Below are 22,270 nucleotides of genomic sequence, written 5' to 3'. Positions count from 1 at the left end.
AAATAAACCCCGTTCTGGTTCAGCAGTAAAGAAACTGAAGACTTCTTTTGTTCAAACTTTATTCTCTTTTGACACAGAATATTAATGATGTACAGGTGAAGACGGGTTCAGGACGAGGTAAGAGGTCACTTCAGCCAGATGAGCTTGTCTCCCACGTCGGCGTTGTATCCCGGAGCGTACTTCTTCCCCAGGAGCTGAAACCAAGCAGCGAGATTAGAACAGGAACTTGTGAGGAACGTTCAGGGGAAACATGGAGGATCGATGAAGGAAGCAGCTGAAAATCTGGATCTTTATTCCAAACTTTACATGAACTGAAATGCCTAATCTTCTTCTGTTGTGAATTTTAAAGTTTGAGTTTAAAGTAAAGCTCCAAACGACCCGGAATGTTCCAGAACCCGGCCTTCTGGGGCGTGACGTGCGGTTCGTACCGATCTGTAGGCGTAGTACAGCTCGTCGTAGTCGTGAGCTCCGACCGTGATCTCGGGCAGGAACTTGGGGATGGAGGCCAGACTGACCACCGCCCGTTTGTCCTCCACGCTGCGGGGGAAACAGGAAGTGAGTGGACGGCGTGACGGCGGCGAGACGGATGACCTGCAGCAGAACTCACAGCGTCCTCAGGTGGTGGTAGCTCACGTCGTCCTGCTCCAGCCACGGCCCTTTCTCAAACTTCAGATACTCGATGTCCTCCGCCACCTGTGGACGTCGGGACACACGTGAGAAACGGCGTCGCCCTGCGGAACGCGGCGCGGCAGCGACGGACGCGCTCTCACCTTCTCCACGTCCTGAGTCCCGTCGTACGTCAGAACCTCCGACGTTTCTCTGGAAGAACAGACAAGATGAGACGGTTTGTTTCCCCAATGTCACAGAAGACTTCTTCTGATCTATTTCTGATCCGAGGACGCTCCCGGTGAAGAACGAGATGTTTCTCCAGGCTGAAGACTGACCAGCCTCAGATCTGCAGCTACAACTCCTGAACTCAGCACCGTTTGCACACTAGCAAAGCATCCGTTAGCAGGCCACTTCTCTGCAGCGACACATTCACTTTTATGTTGAATTTTGAATCAACCAGTTTTAAATTGGTACCGTTGTGGACCGGGAATGTGAAGAGTAGCCATCCCCAGATCAAACAGGATCAAACAACCAAACAGGACCTCCGCCGGGGTCCCGGCGCTCACCTGATCTGCGGCAGGAAGGTCTTCTTGTAGCTGTCCTCGATGCCCTTCAGGTACGGCAGCGGCACGTTGTGGAGGTAGGACTGTGGAGGAGACGCCTGAGAATCAACCGATCAATCACCTTCATCTGAGGAAGCTCAACGCTTCCGGGCGGCAGTGGGAGCTTCTGGGGCCCCGTTTCCATGACGACTTCGGGGAAGATTCACGTTTACACGCCAGCGTTCTGCTTGTTCAGTGGCTCTGAGCCGAAGCGCCGCCTCTACCTTGCTGCTCTGCTTCAGCTTCTTCAGCACCTCGTCGGCCGGAACGTCCAGGTAGACGACCAGGTGTGGAGGCAGGAACTCGCCCAGGCTCAGGCCTTTGATCTCGTTGTAGTGCTGCACGCCTGCACACACACACGCAGACACACACACTCTGTCAGCACGTGTTCCCGTGCCAGCTGCGTCTCTCGGCCGCTGGACTCACACTCCTTCCTGATGTAGCCCTGCTTGGACATGGCTTCCAGGAAGACGAAGTCGCTGAAGGGCGAGCGCTCCAGGACCACTCCCTGTCCTGCAACCAGAACAACAAAATCCAGGTGAAACCTGGAGGTGCGGCTGGATTTCAGCCTTTCTGCAGCGTTTCATCACATTACAGAAGGAATTCTTCTTTATCCTAAATAAATATGAACAAATCAGGAACCTCTATTGAGAAATAACTCACTGACATGATAGAATCCACTGATTATCTTTTTTTTAAATCTGTTTTTCTCACTCTTAATCATTTTATTACTTTTGATTGTGGTATTTTCAATATTTCTTTGTCGCCACTAGAGGGAGCTCATGAGCTACAGATTGACAGTTGACGCTCCAGTTCAAGAACAAATGGGACTTTAAATCATTTCACTTTTGTATTAATCTCATTACTTCTCAGTGAGAACATTGATCTTGGTGCATTATAACCTTTTGGGTAAAATCTGATTTAAAATATTTACTATATTTAGACTTTTTATATCCATAAACCTACATTAAAACCAAGATTTTGGATGTGAAGGTGAACATTGAAAGATAATTTCAACCAGAAGTTCTCCTCAAATTCAATAAAATGCAATAAGTACAAAACTATCTTGACTTCATTTCTAATTTTGCAGATTTTTATCATGTGAATCTTCATTAAAACCAAAACAAACTGCATTTAGTTCAACAGTCTGGAAGACTTCTGAATAAAACAGGTTAAACCTGAAAAAAACAACTAAATCCAAACTATTCTAGTTGTAAAAACCTTTTCTTGCTGCTTCACAGACAAAACATCATCATTCTGTAAAAATATGTAGTTTATAGTTGAAACACAGTTGATAAAATCTTTTCCTTGCAGTTTTTTTTTTTAACATGATTTGAACTGTTGGAACTTTTCTGAAGATATTGCAGCATTTTCAAGACTTTAAGCACGTCCACATTAAATATCTGACACACACACACACACACACACACACACACACACACACACACACACACACACACACACACACACACACACACAGGTTTCCTTCTGCTCCTGAGTTTCAATAACAAATTGACATGACAGCGGTTCAAGTGGAAACGCTCCGTTTGGGCGAGGACTGTCCCGCTAACCGCAGAAATGAATGACTGTGATATTGAGAAGCGCACCGCAGTGCATTGTGGTCCGCCGTCAGCGCCGCACCTGACCTGACATCTAACCTTCTCACGCTGAATGAGCCTGTCAGGAGCAGAGAGCAGCTGACGTCATGCTGGACGTCAAGAGGGGTTTGGCGTGACTGTTTAAAATATAAACACAAAAAGCGAGTTGATGCCGTAACACCGCAGACGGCGCTACTGTGACACGCGAATCGCTGCCCAGAGAACCTCTTAACCGCGACCCGAACCCGAGCTTTAGCTGCAGGAACGCATCAAAATATCGTCTGTTCACACAGAAACAGCAGAAATGCTGAAGACAACGCAGCAAAAGGTTTATGTTCTCGTCCTTCTACTGAGCTCCTGCAGGAGCAGAGAAGCTGCAGTTTCCATGGCGATAAAGCATTTCCCTAAAGTTATGTTTTGCTCTGTTTACACCACAATGGTGCGGCCATTTCCACCTTGGCAGCTGATGTCAAAAAGTTTCCTTTTCGGAGACTCAGAGCAGCGTTGCCGTGGAAACGGAGCCCGAAAGCACATTTTCTGTTTTCACGGAAACACTCTGATGAGTAAACGGGGGATTAAAGCAAAGAAAACACAGCAGATGAAGTTTGTTTTCATGTTTTTAAAGCAGATCTCTTGTCTGAAATATCTGGTCTGGCGTCCCTCCCGCCGGCCGGTACCTGTGGTGAGCAGGTGCTCGATGGCGTCCGAGTACTGCAGCAGCCTCATCAGGTACATCCACACCTGCAGCCGGTAGCTGTTCCCGTCGGCGGCGTTGGGCTCCAGGTAGAACTTCTCCAGGCTGCACATCCCGTTGAATTTGACGGGCAGCGGCTGCTTTTCGCCCGTCATCTTGTCGATGTAGAAAGTGTCGGGCTCGGGCATGTAGAGCATCCCTGGAGGACGGGAGGCAGTCAGATTAACTCACACACGCACACACACACACACACACACACACACACACACACACTGTCACACTCTGACAGGCACTCCACGTGGTCGCCTCGCGTTTACCCAGTTTGTCAGCCAGTTTCTGAGCCAGCGCTCCTTTCCCCAACGCCAGGTTTCCGTCCACACTGATGATCTTGCTGTAATGCTTCAGCCGCGGAGTCGTCCTCTCACCCAGAACGTACGCCAGCCAGCCGTACTGCAGGCTCCTCGCCGAGCTGCTGTGAACACAAGCCTGCAGGACCACAAGACCACAAGACCCAGGTCTGAGAGCTGATCCGGGTGGGCCGTACCAGGCCCAGCTCCAGTTTCGGCTCCACATGATGGGCTGGAGCCAAAAGCAAAGTGTAATACAAGACTTTAAACTAAGATCCTGCACAGTGTGGTCTAAGAATTTAATCCGGATCAAATTCACATGAATTCAGTTTGATGGTGTCCAATGTTGACTCAGTCTTAAACGAACAGGGTTTGGTTTGGTTTTTTAAGATCTACAGAGATCAGGTTTAAATCCAGAGTCAGGATTCAGTTTGAGAGCCTCATCTGGTTCGTTTATTTAATCCACACCACGTCTGAATCGTGGTTCTGGGTTCAGAGACCTGTTCTCGGAGAAGTGTGGTGGGGTTCATGTTGGGGATTTCTGATCTGGATTAAATTTGATGCAGCCTTATGGTTGGTGTTGGTTTGAAAAGTAAAGCACGGCGTTACTTCCAGAACTCTGTAGCTTCTCAGGTCTCTCTGCTGAAATTTAGCAGGTTTTAACTCCACAGTGGTTCATTCAATCGAATTTGTGACGAATTCTCAAAATATATCCAACAAACATCCTTTAAACTTCTTAAATTTAATATCATAACTCCAAATTACTGAGTTTACAGCCTTATAGTTCAGCTGTCACTGTGAGGTTAGCTCTGCAGCTAGCTGTTAGCTGTTAGCATTTAGCTCGTCCTTGCGGAGCCGAGATGTCTCAGCAGAACCCGGACCCGGGTCCTGACCGTCCCTGCTGGCCTCACCTTCTGAACCGGACACTCCGCTCCCAGAACCGCCGCTCCAGGCGGGACGAGCCGGCGGAAGACCCGCAGAGCCATGACCGAGTGTCCTCCAAACACCCTCCGAGAAGATTGACTGTGGCCAGTCCGGGCACAGACTGACGTATGGGACCCGGTCTCACACGTTAGACGTCATGAGGTACGCCGAGTGTCCACAAAATGCCTGAAAAAAACAAACAAACTTGATTTATTTGATTAAAAATCGCATTTATAAAAAATCAACTCCCGGAAGTTCATAATAATAATAATAATAATAATAATAATAATAATAATAAAAATAAAATAATAAATTATTATTATTATTATGATAGTAATATTATTATTACTATTATTATTATTATTATTATTATTATTATTATTATTATTATTATTATTATTATATCAGTAGTAGTAACGCCCACCAGTTTCAGTTTGAAATAAAATTTTTGTATTCAAGCAAAAAAAAAAAATAAACAATTTTGAAGAAAAAAAATGCTTGAAATTTTTTTTTATAGATAGATACTTATTAATTTATTTAGAAAATAAAGTAACGAAAATAGGAAGTTACGAAAACAGGAATTCTGTAGTAAAATAAACTAAAATAGAGAGAAAATATTTATTTTCCTATTTTAAAAATATGAAATATAGTTTTAAAACTAGACAATAAATAAAGATGACATTTTTTTTCCTTGTTCGGTTAACAGGACATGAAGAACTGCTGAAAATATTGCGATTTAAAACAAATCTTTCTTTAGGAGTAATAATTATTAATAGATTTTGATTATGAGTAAATCAAGATAGTATTGTTAAATTAAGTTAAATAAGAAAACTGCTTGATTGTCCTTTGTGGAGTACTTTGTATAGCACTTTTGGATTACTTTGTAAATTAATGCTGAGTACCTTGTGGTGTAATTTAAGGAGTAATGTTTTAACACTTCAAGGACTTTTTTAAAACTTTATGAGCACTTTCTTGAGTAACAAATTTGCTTTGTGCTTTATTTTGGTAGTGCTTTTAATAGATTTTATAGTACTTTGTGGCGTAGAGTAGGTACTATGCAGTACTTTGTATTGTACGTGGTGGAGTACTTTTTGTTATTCTTTTGAACACTTCTGTCACACTTTTGTAGTACTTTAATTTGTACTATTGAAAACTTTGTGGAGTACCTTGTGGAGTGATGTGGAGTACTTCTGAATGCTTTGTGGGGTAATGCAGAGTACTTTTTGTAGTTGTTTGTGGAGTTATGCTGAATCTTGGCTGGTAAAGTACTCTCACTGTATTTTGTCGTTTGCAGTAGATTGTGAAGAACTTTTCGGAGTAAATTTAGAAAAATTAGTGGAGTACATGTTGTGGTATCTGGTGTAGTACTCTGAGGAGGAGTAACGCTGGAGTGGAGTCCTGCCCCCCCCCCGACGGGGACGCAGCAGCAGCAGCTGGAGGCGGAGCTCCTCCACATCTGGATGAAAAACATCTGGACTTGTTTCTCTCCATGCAGACAGCGACGCGGCCACAGCAGCACCGACCGAGCAGCGCCGCCTTTCCCCGGCTGACCCGCAGACCATGGCTCGGAGCGGAGCCCCGGCGGCCCCGGCCCCCCCGGTGCTCCCGGTCCTCCTGCTCCTCCTCTCCGCCGGTGAGTCCGCCGCTCCCCGGGCTTCTCTTCTTCTCTCCGCGGCCGACGCAGGGAGTGTGGGGGAGGATGAAGGGAGGAGGGGGGGGAGGACAAATAACAAGAATACAAGTACTTTAAGAAGAGTTCAAGTCGAAATGGGGCTGCTGTGGGAGTATTTGACAGGAAGTAATTAGATTACTGGGATGACAAGCTGAAGAGCAAACAGTAAAAGGATTCACTATCAGGCTTCACTGGTAACTTTACTCCAGGACTTTTCACCTAAAATGGTCAAACTTCAGAGAATCACCAGTTCAAGACTGTTTCAGTGTCAGAAGTACAAAATACTTCAAAAACACTTGAAATATTTCAGAACTTTACTGTAAAAAAAAAAACTTGATCCATTTCACGCCTTCAGCATTTTTGAAGTTAGTAAATATTGTATCATAAAAGTACTGAAGTATGCTTTAAGTTAGAATTATATCATTAGGAGGAGTTATTATACAATAAAATAATAAGAGACAACAAATTGAACCCAATAGTATTTAAAGACATTTCTCTGTCTTTTAATCCTTCCTTTCGAAATAATACTAATACTGTTTGTGTGTATTATTATTTGTGTCTAAATATTATATTCAGTGATCTGACAGGGAATTCTTTGAATAATGACTACAACAATATAAATCTTTTTAATGATCCTATTGGAAAAAATACTTGTCTGCCTTTTAACTCTTCCTATTGAAAATAATGCTAATAACAATGCCAGTAGTATCCCTTTCAGATTGGGGCTGATATTACCAATTTTTGATTGATCGGGCTTCGGAAAATCCTACCGTCATCTTCCCACCGTCTCACTTTACGGCAGCTGCTGCCTCCAGTGAGCGACGAGCCGGAAACCGACGAACTGCGACCAAGCTGTTAGCATTAGCATTAGCATTAGCATTAGCATTCCAATCCGGTTTCTAACGTGTCAGCAGTATGAAGTTCAGTCCCACCTCAGTTAGTTTTATGAACAGTCTATGGTTTTCCCACCTCGTCTTCCCAGGCCTGGTTATCTGAAAGTTGCTTCCTAACGATGGATGGGAAAAAAATGATAATCATAATAATAAAAAGATGTGACGAAGTTAGGCGGGAATGAAGCGCTGGAGGAAGCGAAGTGTTTTTCAAAATAAAACTCAGTGGCAATGAGCGAAAATGTGAATATATATGATAAAAACAAAAACTTTTTATTTTTATTTTATTGGGGTTTTTTTTTGCAGCAATAACAATGCAATTCTTATTGTTATTCTTATTATTAGTAGTAGTTTTAGTAATATTATTATTATAAATAAATAAGAAAAATATTTTATGCATTAAAACCCCTATGATTAAAACACAGAACAACCTGTATGAATAAGGATTAAAAAGTTTTAGAAAGAGTTAAAGAGTTAATAAGTAATAGTAAAAGGTTAAAAAGCTTAAATTTACGGTTCTTGGAGTGAAATCTCCTCAAAGCTTAAAATCATGTAACAGGTAATGTTTGTGCTATCTATCTAAAATCTAATAATCAAATTAATTTAACCTTGAATGTATGTGTGAGGTAAATGATTGATAAATGGACATGAACTCAGAGAAAACAGGAAACCTTGTGTTTCTGATTAATCATAATGTTTCTGATTAATCATTGTAGCAGTAACGCATGAGGCAGATTCTGTCCGAGACTGTACAAACCATCGAATTCTGGGTTTTCAATGACATTTTAAAGTCATATCAAACCTCAGAGCGAGCACCACTTCAGATGTCGTTTTAAGTAAAAAAGCATTGTTCGTCTTTTTGTTTCAGAAAACATTCACGTTCTGAAAACAATGTTGGTTTCCACAGAAACAGCAGAAGCACTGAACACAATGTAGTTTTCATGTTGGTCATGCATGATACACTGTAAATATTAACAATGGAGACCAAAGACATTCCTATGGACAGAACAGGTTGGATTGTTACTACGGTGACTGTCAACAATAAAACTACCAAGTCCAGGAGAATCTGGACCAGGACCAGGAGAATCTGGACCAGGACCAGGGGAATCTGGACCAGGACCAGGAGAATCTGAACCAGGACCAGGGGAATCTGGACCAGGACCAGGAGAATCTGGACCAGGACCAGGGGAATCTGGACCAGGAGAATCTGGACCAGGACCAGGGGAATCTGGACCAGGACCAGGAGAATCTGGACCAGGACCAGGGGAATCTGAACCAGGACCAGGGGAATCTGGACCAGGACCAAGCACTGGTGTTTCAGAAAAGCTGTGTTTTCCTTTGTTTCATCCACTTTCAGAAAGTTGCGCTTTCTGTGACTTGGGGCATTTTTGCCATGCCAACGGGGCATCGTACCAGCGCCCTCTTGAAGGGTCGCCCACCCCGGGTTGGACACCACTGCTGTACGGGATGTATTCGGCTTCTGAAGACAGGTCCCCGTTTGGACCACAATTCCAGTCTCTTCAGTACTTTGATCTCTTTTGGCCGGTGGTGAAAACGTTTCGCTGACAAATTTCACGTTTTCCAAAGTTTGAGCAGCACTGGAGTGAGTTCACTGTCAGCGTCGCTCTTTTAATGAGCAGTTCCTGTTTGAAAGCAGCCTGTTATCTCATGTTGAACAAAGAGCGAGTGTATCTGAAGCGCCTTCTGAATGACCACACACACACACACACACACACACACACACACACACACACACACACACACACACACACACACACACACTGGGTTTCTTGGCGCTGCTTAAGACTTTGGGAGAAGAGCGCGACTGGCACTGAAAGAAAGTGTTTGTTTGCGTGTTCATGTGTTGACAGCAGCAACGTCGTCGTCCTTTAACAATATTTACAACACCTAAACACACTCCAGCAGGTACAGCTGGAGCAGAGCCGCTTTCACCGCCACACAGCACCAACGCAGGAGATGTAATCACACAGGTCTGTGCGTGTTGACAGAAGAAAGCCGCCTTTGTGGCTTCTGGGAGGACATGCCGAGCTGAAGAGCCACAGAGGTGACAGGCTCCGACCCGCGGACTCACAATCCGCCGTCGTGTTGCTGGATTCAAACTGTGACCCGGCAGATGTGCAAACTGACAGCTCCTTGTTTTCCTGTGTGACGATGAGATGAGTGCACGGTGGGGGTGCAAGGAGGAGAGGGGGGAGGGGGCAAGAACGATGGGACGACGAGAAACCGAGGCCCTGTTTCCATGGCAACGCTTCAAGTGACAAGGATTGAGTTTCAGAACAGTTCCACGTTTACACAGCAAAGTTTTGAAAATGGCGAGGAACAGTTGACGGTCGTGGAGTGCAGGACCAGCAGCAGCGTTTCAGAGAAGTTGCATTTTGGGTTTCCATGGAGACAGAGTTGTAACATTTTCAAAAAGTTTTGCCCCGTTTTCAGGGACAGAGAGAGCAGTTTGAAATCGTTTCGTTTTGCTGCATTTGCATGACCACAGAATTTGATCATTTTCGAAAAGTTGCTTTTTGCCCTATTTCCATGGAGACAGACATGATGCATTTCCAAACAGTTGTGTTTCGATGGAGCCAGAGTTGGAGCATGTTTAAAAGTTGCATTTCACCCCATTTCCACGGTCACAGAGCCGGAGCATTTTTGAAAAGTTTCGCCTTGGAATCTCTTTTCAAAAAGGAGAATATGGATGAGTGACATGTTTCAGAAAAGTCATATATTTCTCCCCCATTTCCACCGGGATGGAATCGGTGTCTCCAATAAGTTGTGTTTTCAGTGACTCCAGGCGCCGTTGTCATGTAAACGGACCCAATAAAACAACCCAAGCTTCCAGGTGAAAATGTTGCCATGGAAACGGGGCCTAAAACTTGAAGCTCTTGCACGATTCCAGCGGGCAAACTTCCAACTAAACCAAACTTTAGCATAAATGTTTCATTTGTTATGCCAAGCTAACTGGATGGAAGGTGTGTGTGTGTGTGTGTGTGTGTGTGTGTGTGTGTGTGTGTGTGTGTGTGTGTGTGTGTGTGTGTGTGTGTGTGTGTGTGTGTGTGTGTGTGTGCGTGTGGCTCCTGGTGAGCACTGCTGCTTTCAAAGCGAAGGCTTTGTGAAAGTGAGCAGCAGCGTCTTCCACAGATCCCGTCCCACTGCTGAGCGAACATCAGTCGGTTTTCCCGGTGCTGATAAATCTCGGGGCCTGTTTTCCTCTGTTTGTGTGTGTTTTTAATAAAGCTGCAGTTGTAGTGGGGAGGGCCTCCTCCGAGCTGCTTGGATTTCCCATGAGCCTCTGGGGGCAGGGCGCCCGACGCGGACTTGGCTGCGGACGCGGCTCGCTTCTGGCTTCAATTTATTCCTGGAGGCACACGCACACACGTGTTTGTCCGGGTGTCTTTGTGAGGACTCCCAGAACACTCCGCCTGGCTTTCACCTCCGCCCGAGTCGGACTCGGAGGTGGAGGCAGATCAGCTGGACCTCACAGCAGCCCCGCACCACCGCTTACACAGCTTCAGTTTCAGAACAGAAACTCGGATGCTGTTGTCGTTGTGACCTGGAGACTTGATCAGATGAACTACGCTGATCGATTTAGTGATTTTAAAAATGCTGCACCCACATGTATGTAATCCTGTTTTCTGGGTTTCAGGGCTGACACACCAGTGATGCTACATGCTAAAGAGTTTCAGGCTCACACACCAGTGATGCTACATGCTAAAGAGTTTCAGGCTCACACACCAGTGATGCTACATGCTAAAGAGTTTCAGGCTCACACACCAGTGATGCTACATGCTAAACATGACTGAAGTCTGACTGATTCTCTCACTAAGAGCGCCCTCGAGCTCGAACCCTCCACAGCATGTCCCGTTGAGTCGTGTTGCTTTTCATTATGTTGTCTTGCTTTGCATCTTGTTTCATAGCGTGACGTTGCGATCTCTGTTGTCTCATGTCTTGCCACGTTGAGTCGTGTCGCGTTGTGAACAGAACCTCTGCTGACATTCTCTGTGTTCACGTTCGATGGAGGAAGCTGTGGTGCTGTTTGTCCCGGTGGCAGAATGATGGATGAAGAGCAGGTGATCAGTGACACTCGGTTCTCTGCTATCACGGTTCTTAACACTCCCGGGGCTGAAGAGATCGCTGCGAGGCAGGTGGAGCCGCTGATGTGACTGAATCCCTCCACCTCACGACGGGGCCGCCTGGTTTTCACCTTCAGATTAAAAGCTCTTTTAGGACGAACGCTGGAATTGAAATGCAGTGTTAGCTTCCTCTGAGATATCGATGCTAACATAGGCTAGCTTTTAATCCGTCCACTGTTTCAGACACACCCATACCTCCAAAATAGTGGAATTTCAGCACCAAATGAATGATAGTTATTTAAAATGAATTAACCATTTCTTATCAGTCGTACACAATCAGAGACAAATCGAGTTAATCAAACTTCAAAGTGTGAGAGTGATACAAAACAAATGTGAATAGAGCAAGACACTCAAACCGGTCCTCACACACACACACACACACACACACACACACACACACACACACACACACACACACACACACACACACACACACAGACACACACACACAGACACACACACACACACACACACACACACACACACACACACACACACACACACACAGAGTTGCTGATTCTAATTACAGCAGCGAGATTTCTGCTTTTCAGCGCTTTTAGTTTTCTTCCTTTGTCTTCGGCTCAGTTTGGGAGAAACATCTGGAACAACTTCTGCTGAGCGTGTGTGTGTGAGTGAGAGAGAGAGAGAGAGAGAGAGAGAGAGAGAGAGAGAGAGAGAGAGAGTTAATGAAGTGTTGTGTGTTTATGTGTACTGGACTGTATGTGTGTAGAAAGTATATATAATTACAATGCACTGTGGTTGGGTTTGTGTGCGTAATTGAGTGCATGTTTACAACGATATGCATGCAATGCTCAGATTTCAGTGTGTGTGTGTGTGTGTGTGTGTGTTTAGCAGCTTTCATTTTTCCACTCCATAGCATCACAGACTCAGATATTTTTCTTTTCTTTACCAGCTTTAGTTTCCTGTTTGGAGATTATGGACATCAACAATACAAGGCACAATTTCATTGAAGACGTCATGCTGTTGTCTAAAAAAGTTATAGTTAATTTAGCTTTTTTTTCCTTACAAATTCAACACTTGAAGTACAGTTCAAAGCACTCAATCCAGAGACAGAACCAGGTCTACAGACATAAAGGTGTTTGCTGAAGCGGCAGCAGTTAGTGGAAGATTTCACAACTGAGGTTAACTTCAGTTTTACATGAACACACACACACACACACACACACACACACACACATTTCACCGTGTTGTGTTCTGGTTGATCTGTCGTTTCTGTCTCATCTGGGTGGGATCACAGTGTGGCGGAGTCTCTCACACACACTCGGTTTGGAGAGGACACACCCATATCCTGCTCTCAGTCATGCTGTACGTGGCAGAGCAGACGCAGTTTTTGAACTTCACCCTGAAATGCTCGTCCAGATCGCTGGAGAAGCAGCTTCCAGTATCAGTGGTGTGAAAGCTAAAGAAGGCCTGGTGGATTAACTGTTCACAACTGCAGGATCTGCCAAATGCTCACATCCAGAAAAGTATTCACAGTACCTGAAACACATTGAGACCAGACCTCCGGCCCTGTTTTTACAGTTCTTCAGAACTTTGCACTTTGTTATATTAGAGACTTCAACAATATCTCCACATCGTCAGATCAACATTTCATTTAAGCATCTTTTCGGTCGGAAAAGCTGATACGCATTCCTGAAAATTAGTCTTGTAGTGGAGACCAATTAAAGATCAGTCTCGGAAGCCTTGTCCTTGAGTCCTGAAAGTCTTGGTCTTGTCTTGTTATGATCTAGTCTTTGTCTTGACTCAGTCTAAGTCCCTTGTCTTGTCTTGGTCTTGGCCCTTGGGAGTCTTGGCCTTGGGATGCTTTGATCTGATTTTTTTCTTTATGTTCGGATGCTCTGGTCTTGGTCTGACTTAGTCTCAGTCCTTAAAGCCTTGGCTCCTTGAAGTCTTGGCATTTATTCTTGACTCAAACTTGGCGTTGGCCGCTTGAAGTCTTGGTCTTGGGATGTTTTGTCTTGGTCTTGATTCAGCCTTGACTGCATGAAATCTTGGTCTTGTCTTGGTCTTTGTTTTGACTCAGTTTGGACTCCTGAAAGTCTTAGTCTTTGATGCTCTGGTCTTCGTCTTGGCTCCATAAAGTCCTGCTCTTGCCTTGGCCCTGGCGGTTGAAAGTTTTGGCCCTGGGATGCTCTGGTCTTGGTCTTGAGTCAGTCTAGGCCCGCTGAAGTCCATGATGTTCTGGTTCAGTAAATCCTGGACCTTGATGTCGCTGCGCAGACTCACACATTCATTGACACTCATGAGGCTAAATGAACTTTAGATCTAAGCTGAACAGTTTGGGGGGAATCTCTCCTTGTGTGTCCTCCATCGCTTGATGAAGTCCACCTTGTAGCTGTTCCAGGTCCGGACCAAGCAGCTCAGGCTTGTTGTTGGAACATGCCAGTTTCCGTTGTGCTTCTGAGGTCTGGGACCGGTTCTCTAACCACCCAGACCATTTCACCGTGCTATAATTGGCCGCTTACCGACCATTTCTCAACCCAGTTGAAAACTTGTTTTTCAGCCTGAAACTGCAAAATATACAACCTCCGACCACACGGCTGCATGTTTCTACTGCGAACAATGGCGGGGGCATGCAGAGGCACCCTGAGGTCCACTTAAGACTGGAATCCTCGTGGAGGAAGAAGGACCCACAACCACTCTGCTCACCAGAAAATCCATAACAATTTTTGTTGAGTATTCTGATTTCTATTTGCAGCCTTCTTGGTATGAAGCACTGTCTATTTTATAAAAACAATCCAACCATGAAAAATAAAAACAAGGAATTCTACTTTTGAGCTTCACTGAGAATTATTTGAATAAAAAAAGCCTTGAAAATTACAGTGTTTTGTCACCAGTGTGTTTAAAAATGACTCGATTGTTGTTTCAAGAATAATGTTTTAACTGCATTGTTTCCATTTGTTGTGCCCATGAGGTTGTGCTGTGATGGTTTAGTGTCTGTGAGGTTTTGCTTCTGCTCTCGTCGCTCTCGCAGGTCTTCCAGCCATCGTGTTTCGGCTGTTTTGTGTCTGTGAGGTTGAGTTTCGGTTGTCTCGTGTTTTGTGACGCTGAGTTTCTTCTTCCTCGGTCCTCCCAGGCCCTCCGGTCGCCGTGCAGTCGTTCAGCCACCTGAGCTTCAACCTGTGTAAGTGGTGCGAGGCGTCCAGCCCGGTGTGCAGGGACAGCGTCTGCCTCAGCAACTGCAGCCTGTCGTCCTTCTGCAGCGTGACCGAGGAGATCTGCGTCGCCATATGGTGAGTCGCGCTCTCTCCGCCGTCACTTTGCTTCGTTCTTTGTAGTTTTTGCTTCACATAGTTTTTTGCTTCAATTTTTGGTCATTTCACACAATTCTCTGTGTTTTTCTTGATATTTCTGTTGTTTTTGATGATTCTGTATTCATTCTCAAAATTTTTTTGTTTGCTTCTCATCATTTTTGGAAATTTTACATCAGGTTAGGGACCTTTGCGTGGCGTTGTGGTTGCTCTACATGCGTTTGTGGTTATTTTGCATCATTTTGTGTCCATTTTAAATCATTTACAGTCATTTGAAGCTTCTCTGCATTACTTTTTTTTTTTTTAGCTGTTTTTGCATTTCATTGCACTCAGTTTGTTGTTTTCCACCATTTTCTTATGTTTACTTGTGACCTCTTAACCGTTAGACATGGCTGGTTGAGTGTTTCACTCTGGGAACACTTTGTGTTCATTTCTTTGATTTTGCTAATGTTAGATGTTGATATCTCATTTAGATTATAGTTATTATCTCTTAGATCTATGGATGTTTTGAGGTGTTTGTGTATTCATCATTGCACTAAGGAAGTAGCATGAAATTCATAAATGGTCTTGTGGGTGTGACGTGTTTGCTGCATGTTCAGGAAATCTCATGTTTTCACTGTGCTTTGGTGGCTGTTTTTAGTTTGTGCCCCTCTGTTGACTGTGTGTGTTCTTATTGAGATTCAGTGGCTTTTAGTGAACTTTTTTTTTTTAAGTTAACAGTGAAACATTTTTGTTTTTTTTTTAGTTTTGCTTGCTTGTAGTTATTTTTATCTCTTCAGGACCGTTCTGTGTGTCTTTACGTTGACTTGTTTTCACTCTGGGTTTTGTCTTTGAGTTTTACTGAGACAGTTTATTAGCAGAAAATCTGATCATGTAGCTGAGCTCCTCTTGTCATCTTGGAGGTCGCAGGTTCAACTCCCGAACTGCCCCTGTTGAACGGTGTAAAGCGCTTTGAGGTCGGTTCACTCAGAGATTGACATGTTGAAGCAAAGGCAGCTTGGCGCTGGCGAGCATCACCGTGCAGTCACGGTGATCCTTCAGCTCGCTCTCGTGAGCCAGCAGAACCCAGAACAGTACAGCTGAGCCGCCTCAGTATGTTGCTGCTCAGCATTATGAAACATCCTGAACCGATCCCTCCCCACTCACTCCGGCTGCAGAACCAAAAAAAAAAAAAACACAAAACAGCACACATGCACACAGTCTGGTTCATATCCTATGTGCTTTCGTGCAGTTTTTTTTTTTTTTCGGTGTTTTTTACATGACTGGGACAGATTGAAACGTTCACATCAGTCCGCTGGTGTTTGTGTGAGCGAGCGGTTTCTGCTGATTGGTGCTTCTGTTTGGATAACAGCGCTTTGCTGGGATCCCCCTCTCTGCGCCCACTCTCATTTCCTGTTCACGTCAGCCCGCCCGACCCTCCCGGGCTCCGCAGGAAACCACAGATAAGAAAGGGACTGTCAGAAGGAAAGACGCGAGAGGAAAGCGATCGTTTCTTCAAGTCAAGGGTCCGACCGGCCAACGTCAGACATGTTGTTTCACAGTGATTCAGAAGAAAACTGAAGCTTCATGTGTTTTTCATTATGTTTCATGTGTTTCAATGAAGTTATGAAATTAACTATCAGCTCACTCAAAAACATAGAGGATGATTTAGAAATATCCACCCTGTCTGTTTGTCCATCCATCCATCCATCTGACTGTCCATCCATCCAACAATCCATTTGACTTTTCATCACCCATCTATCCATCCATCCGTCTATCCATCCATCATCCATCCATCCATCATCCATCCACCATCCATCCATCCATCCATCCATCCATCCATCCATCCATCCACCATCCATCCATCCATCCATCCATTCATTCCACTTTTCATCATCCATTTATCCATCCGTCCGTCCATCCATCCATCCATCCACCCTTCCATCCATCCATCCATTCATTCACCCATCCATCCACCCATTCATTCATTCCACTTTTCATCATCTATCCATCCATCCATCCATCCATCCATTCATTCCACTTTTCATCATCCATCCATCCATCCGTCCGTCCATCCATCCATCCATCCACCCTTCCATCCATCCATCCATTCATTCACCCATCCATCCACCCATTCATTCATTCCACTTTTCATCATCTATCCATCCATCCATCCATCCATCCATCCATCCATCCATTCATTCCACTTTTCATCATCCATCCATCCATCCGTCCGTCCATCCATCCATCCATCCATCCATCCATCCACCCTTCCATCCATCCATCCATTCATCCATCCATCCATCCATCTATCCATCCATTCACCCATCCATCCACCCATTCATTCATTCCACTTTTCATCATCCATCCATCCATCCATCCATCCATCCATCCATCCATCCATCCATCTATCCATCTGCTGAATCCATCCACTTTTAAATGTTTTGGCTTCCTTTAACCTCTTGGCTTTCAGCTGGATCAATTTTCAACCTCTCCCCTCTTTTCTAGGAGGAAGTTCAACGACACGATGACAGTGCACACGCTGTGCCACCACCCGACTCTGCCTCTGGAGGGCGTCGACCCCGGCCTGCTGCTGAACTTCACCACCAGGCAGTGTCACATGGTCCCACAGCCGGCGGAGGACGGAGCCATGATGGTCTGTGGCTGCCAGGGCGAACACGAATGCAACGACAAGCTCATCTTCGACAAAGGAGCCAATGGTGAATGAAAAGATCATTTCAGACTGACACAAGTTGTCTTCAATAGATCTGATGCATGAAATGTGAACATGTTCAGAAAGCACTTGTGGCTGTTTGCAATTAAATAAAAATATTGAAGCTGTTCAGTTTTATAGGTTTTATGTTCTTACTTTACTGATCCAATATACTTAAAGTTAACATTGTGGATGTACCGATACCAATACCAGGATGGAAATCTGGATGAACTGATATAAAGAAGAATGGATGAGTAGTTGTGTTGAAATGATGGATTGCTGTGTACCTGCAGGCTTCTCCAGGCTGCAGAGTAAGGATGTGATCCCAGTGGTGGTGGTGAGTTTAGTTCCACCTGTCCTGGTCGCCATCGTTGCCGTCACCGCCTTCTACTTCTACCGCATCCGCCGCCCTGACAAGCCAGGTCCTCCTGCACGCCCAGACTGGCCCACCAGACGCACTCCTGAGCTCTACCAGGCTCTGGATCTCCAGTGTGGAGGTGGAGGCGGAGGTGTGACGGGTCCGGGCGCCGAGGAGGACGAGTCCAAAACCAAGGCGCCTAACAGGGACCTCCTCGCTGACATGACAGAGTGGGAGATCCACCCGACGGAGCTGCTGCCCATCAAGCTGGAGGAGCTGGTGGGGAAGGGGCGCTTCGCAGAGGTGTGGAAGGCGCGTCTGCTGGAGAGCGAGAGGGGCGGAGTCAGCAGCTACCAGACTGTAGCAGTGAAGGTGTTCCCAGCTGTGGAGTACGCTTCGTGGAGAAATGAGTGCTCCATCTTCTCTGACCCCGAGCTGCAGCACCAGAACGTGGTTCAGTTCCTGGCAGCGGAGGAGAGGGGCTCGCCGGGACACTCCCTCAGGACCTACTGGCTGGTTCTGGCCTATCACAGCCTGGGAAACCTGCAGGAGTTCCTCACCGCGAACATACTGAGCTGGGATGAACTGGTTGCGATGGCAGGCAGCATCGCCGAAGGAGTAGCTCACCTTCACAGTGACACAACTCTCAGTGGGGCACCAAAGGTAAACTCAGGGACGTTTCCATGGCAACCACTGCACGTGAAAACGGGTTTCCATTTGTGCTACAATAGTGCTCTGTGCAACTTTTTGAAAACACTCAGGCTCTGTCCCAAATAGAAGGCAGAAGCACTGCTCCTCAGTGCCCATATCGCCCTGGTCCTGGTCCCTGTCCAGATGCTCCTGGACTTGGAAGTTTTAGAGTTTCCAGTCACTATAGTAACACTTCAACTTGGTCAGCACCACTAACTTGTGGCCTGAAATGTTTAACTACATCATTTTCAGTGTTTCTGCCATTACCAAGTAAACAGACATTTCACAACATGGCCGTGTAAATGTGAAACTTTTCTGAAAAACCAAAACATGAAAACTATCATCAGAAATCATTATGGTCTTAGGATCTGTGGAAAAGAGAAACAACCCAGCATGAATTGGCACTCCTGGTCCTGGAGGGCCACAGTCCTGCTTGTTTTCAATGTTTTCCTCCTGAAAAAGTCTGATGAGGGGTTCATGACAGACACATACTAAAGCAAGGACAAACCAAAAGGGTGCAAGACTGTACCCACCCGGACCAGAAGACTCAGCCTTATCATCACTGCTGTGGCCAAATTAAGCTTGGACCCATCAGATGATTTCATCTTTGTCCAACTGTTACAAATGAATCAAAACCTGAGGTCATTGTAAAATACTTCTCTATGTCTGCAGGTTTTTGGTTGCAGATTTAGTTCGTTTTGTCCACCAGGGTTTGGTTTCCCATAATGTTTTACCAGCCTGATGGACGAGATACCCCATGGTCTTTGATAGATTCAATCTGAAGAGGTTGGGAATCACTGCAGCAGTGTTGCTTTTTGCATCATTGACGGAGTTTCTTTCTTGTTGCCGCTCGTCTGTCTTGTTGCAGGTTCCCATTGCGCATCGAGATCTGAAAAGCAGCAACATTCTGGTGAAGAGCCGGAAGGAGTGTGCACTGTGCGACTTTGGGCTGGCGCTCAGACTCGACCTCTCGCTCACAGTGGACGACTTTGCCAACAGTGGACAGGTAAGTGGCCTCAGTTGAGTTGTTCTTAGCTGAAGGTACCAAGCAGCAGGTTTTAGTTTCTCCTCAGAGTCACTGTATCGGACCAGCAGACCCTGTTAGAGGTTAAGTCCCTGTTTGAGTGGCTCAGAATAGTTTGTGCACCGATCAGAAGGTCAGCCCGCTCTAAGGAGGAAAGGCGGAAGGAAAGCATGCATGCAAAATCTGGTTAATGACAACAGAACAGAGGCAGGAGCTCACACCATGGAGCTGGATGATGTTTTGATCCTACTCTGAGAACAGCTGATAGGTGCTAGCAACATTGTTAGTACTCTTCAAGCAAGAAGGTCTTTGCAAATTTGCACATGTTTGGACTGGATTCTCCTGTCTTCATTCAAAATATCGCCTGGTGGTGGTGGATGACATGTTCTTTTATCAATGGACAATAAAAGGAGACGTCGTCTACAACCACCTGAAGTCATCATTAAAGCTTTCATTTTAATGGATACCATGTCACTGATCATTGAACAGTGGAGGGCTGCGACGGTTCGACCAATATGTTGGGAATTGAATGGACATTTCTCAGGTGCATTGAGAAATTTCCTGACAAGCATAAATGAATTTACCAACATGAAATATCAATCCCTGATTTAAGCTCCTTGATCTGATCCTGTGCAGGTGGGGACGGCTCGATACATGGCCCCTGAGGTGCTGGAGTCCAGGGTCAACCTGGAGGACCTGGAGGCCTTCAAACAGATGGATGTTTACTCCATGGCTCTGGTCTTATGGGAGATGGCTTCTCGCTGTCACGCCATCGGAGGTAGAAGTTCTCCCAGCTTCAGTCCACATCCTCAGTCTGTATCGTGATGAAGCTTCAGACAGTCTGTGTTTGCTTTGCTGCAGAGGTGAAGAGCTACGAGCCGGCATTTGGCTCAAAGGTTTGCGAACAGCCCTGCGTGGACAGCATGAGGGACCTGGTCCTGAGGGACAGGGGGAGGCCGGACATCCCCTCAGCCTGGACGCAGCACCTGGTACAGATACACTCAGTTCTTAGGGTTAGAGTTAGAGGGGATCCAGTCAGCGTTGACGTACAGCTGTGCCCGGTTTGTGGCGGTACGGGACAGTACAGGCTGGGTTCCTGTCTTTTTCCACTGAAGAAAGTTGTGGATAGTTCCATTCCCAACCATTATTTTTTAGTAACGCCTCTGTTGCAGTACCTGGCACAACCGAACGATGACCATAAGGTGGAGTCAACAATGCCGTCAGCTGATTGATTGATGGAGATTGAATGTGACTGGCTGTGGGGCTGATAGAGATTCTTGGAGTTGAACTCTGACTCCACAGGCAGCGTTTGCTCCGTTTGTCTCCTGCTTCCTGTCTCACTTCAGACTTCTGTCTTTCAGGGGATGAGCGTCTTCTGCTCCACCGTCACCGAGTGCTGGGATCACGACCCCGAGGCCCGACTGACCGCTCACTGCGTGGTGGAGCGCTTCAACGCTCTGGAGCAGGAGCAGGAGGCGGAGCGGGTGGAGGAGGGGGTTGTAGGTCATGAGGAAGAGGCGGAGGAAGAGGTGGGCGAACACCAGGGGTGAGAAGAGGACTTGGGCCCAATGAGACAATGAGTGACGAGGGAAAGAAAAGAACTTGGAAAACAACCAGATTCACTCCGTGTCCTCGCCCGTCTTTTCGGTCCCTCCGGACTCCAAGAGACTTATCAGAGATGCATCCCATGATTCCCTGCTTCACACTGGTTCCCACGGTTTGAGATGCACTACATCCTGGCTGGCTGTGTTTACACTGTCTGAGGCCCCGGTTCCACCACAACGTTTTGGGTGTGCATTTACACGACAGTGGTGACCCAGAAAATACAACTTTTTTTTTACTCCCAAGGTGGAACTTCTTGAAAACGCTCTGACTCCGTGCAGATGATGGAAATTCTGCTACTGATCCTGCACACCAAGGCTGTAGTAAACAGCTGTTATGCACATGCTCAGTAGATGGACGCTAACATTCCAAAAACAAACAACGGCTCCAACATGTGGCTGAACATGGAAACTACAGATGTGTTCAGAATGTTGTAAACGGAAAAGTTTTCTGAAACGAAAATGCAAAATGATGCATTTACGTTTGAAATGTTATTGTCTAAACCATCGTCCAACTGAACACAAAGGATCACTGTTGTGGCTGCTGTGCTCATCAAACAGCCCCTTTTCGGGTCTGTAGCCACCTGACCATGACGTTCCCTGGATTATGCATCCAGTCGAAACACAACGCTCCACCCTGCACACGGCATTTTATCTTCAGAGAAAAGTCAGCTATTGTGCTTTTCCACCTCATGTGTCAGTATTTCGTTTACCTGGTTTATCGTCTGATGTGAAACAGCGCTCAAGAGAAATGCTGCACAGATGTTACTAAGCTATAGATTTACTTTTATCTGTATTCTGGAGTTTTTGGTTGTAACTCAAAGAGGACAAATATGACCCAAACACATCTTTCTGCCTCAAAGGCACAGTATGTAATAGCATTGAGGCGACAGTAGCTCAGTTGGCTCAGTTAGCAGGTCGTCTTATCACCGGAAGGTTGGTGGTTCGATCCCCGCTCCTGTAGGCGTAAAACTGTTGTTGTGTCCTTGGGCAAGACACTTCACCCACCTTGCCCAGTATGAAAGTTGTGAGAGTGAATGGTTGGTGGTGGTCGGAGGGGCTGATGGCGCAGATTGGCAGCCTCGCTTCCGTCAGTCTGCCCCAGGGCAGCTGTGGCTACAGCAGTAGCTTACCACCACCCAGTATGGAGAG

The 22,270-nt window shown here is 45.8% G+C and overlaps 2 protein-coding genes across 2 annotated transcripts; one reads left to right on the top strand and one right to left on the bottom strand.

The window, feature by feature from the left end:
- Positions 1-42: 42 nt before the first annotated feature.
- Positions 43-4,905, bottom strand: ndufa10 (NADH:ubiquinone oxidoreductase subunit A10). The gene is made up of 10 exons (XM_030111869.1): positions 4,762-4,905; positions 3,821-3,989; positions 3,487-3,702; positions 1,638-1,724; positions 1,436-1,557; positions 1,176-1,255; positions 771-819; positions 608-693; positions 429-537; positions 43-194 (listed from the first exon to the last, which is right to left on the bottom strand). The coding sequence occupies exons 1-10, from the start codon at positions 4,834-4,836 to the stop codon at positions 126-128; spliced, it is 1,062 nt and encodes a 353-aa protein (XP_029967729.1). The 5' UTR covers positions 4,837-4,905; the 3' UTR covers positions 43-125.
- A 1,358-nt stretch (positions 4,906-6,263) lies between these two features.
- Positions 6,264-22,170, top strand: tgfbr2l (transforming growth factor beta receptor-like). Its single transcript, XM_030111959.1, has 8 exons — positions 6,264-6,407; positions 14,579-14,735; positions 17,241-17,452; positions 17,739-18,466; positions 19,362-19,499; positions 20,154-20,295; positions 20,379-20,506; positions 20,879-22,170. The coding sequence occupies exons 1-8, from the start codon at positions 6,335-6,337 to the stop codon at positions 21,065-21,067; spliced, it is 1,767 nt and encodes a 588-aa protein (XP_029967819.1). The 5' UTR covers positions 6,264-6,334; the 3' UTR covers positions 21,068-22,170.
- Positions 22,171-22,270: the final 100 nt, after the last annotated feature.

Source organism: Salarias fasciatus, chromosome 16 (genome assembly GCF_902148845.1).
Source record: "Salarias fasciatus chromosome 16, fSalaFa1.1, whole genome shotgun sequence".
Taxonomy (NCBI): Eukaryota; Metazoa; Chordata; class Actinopteri; order Blenniiformes; family Blenniidae; genus Salarias; species Salarias fasciatus.
The sequence above is the reverse complement of the archived record's forward strand: the minus strand, read 5'-3'. Positions and strand labels throughout refer to the sequence as shown.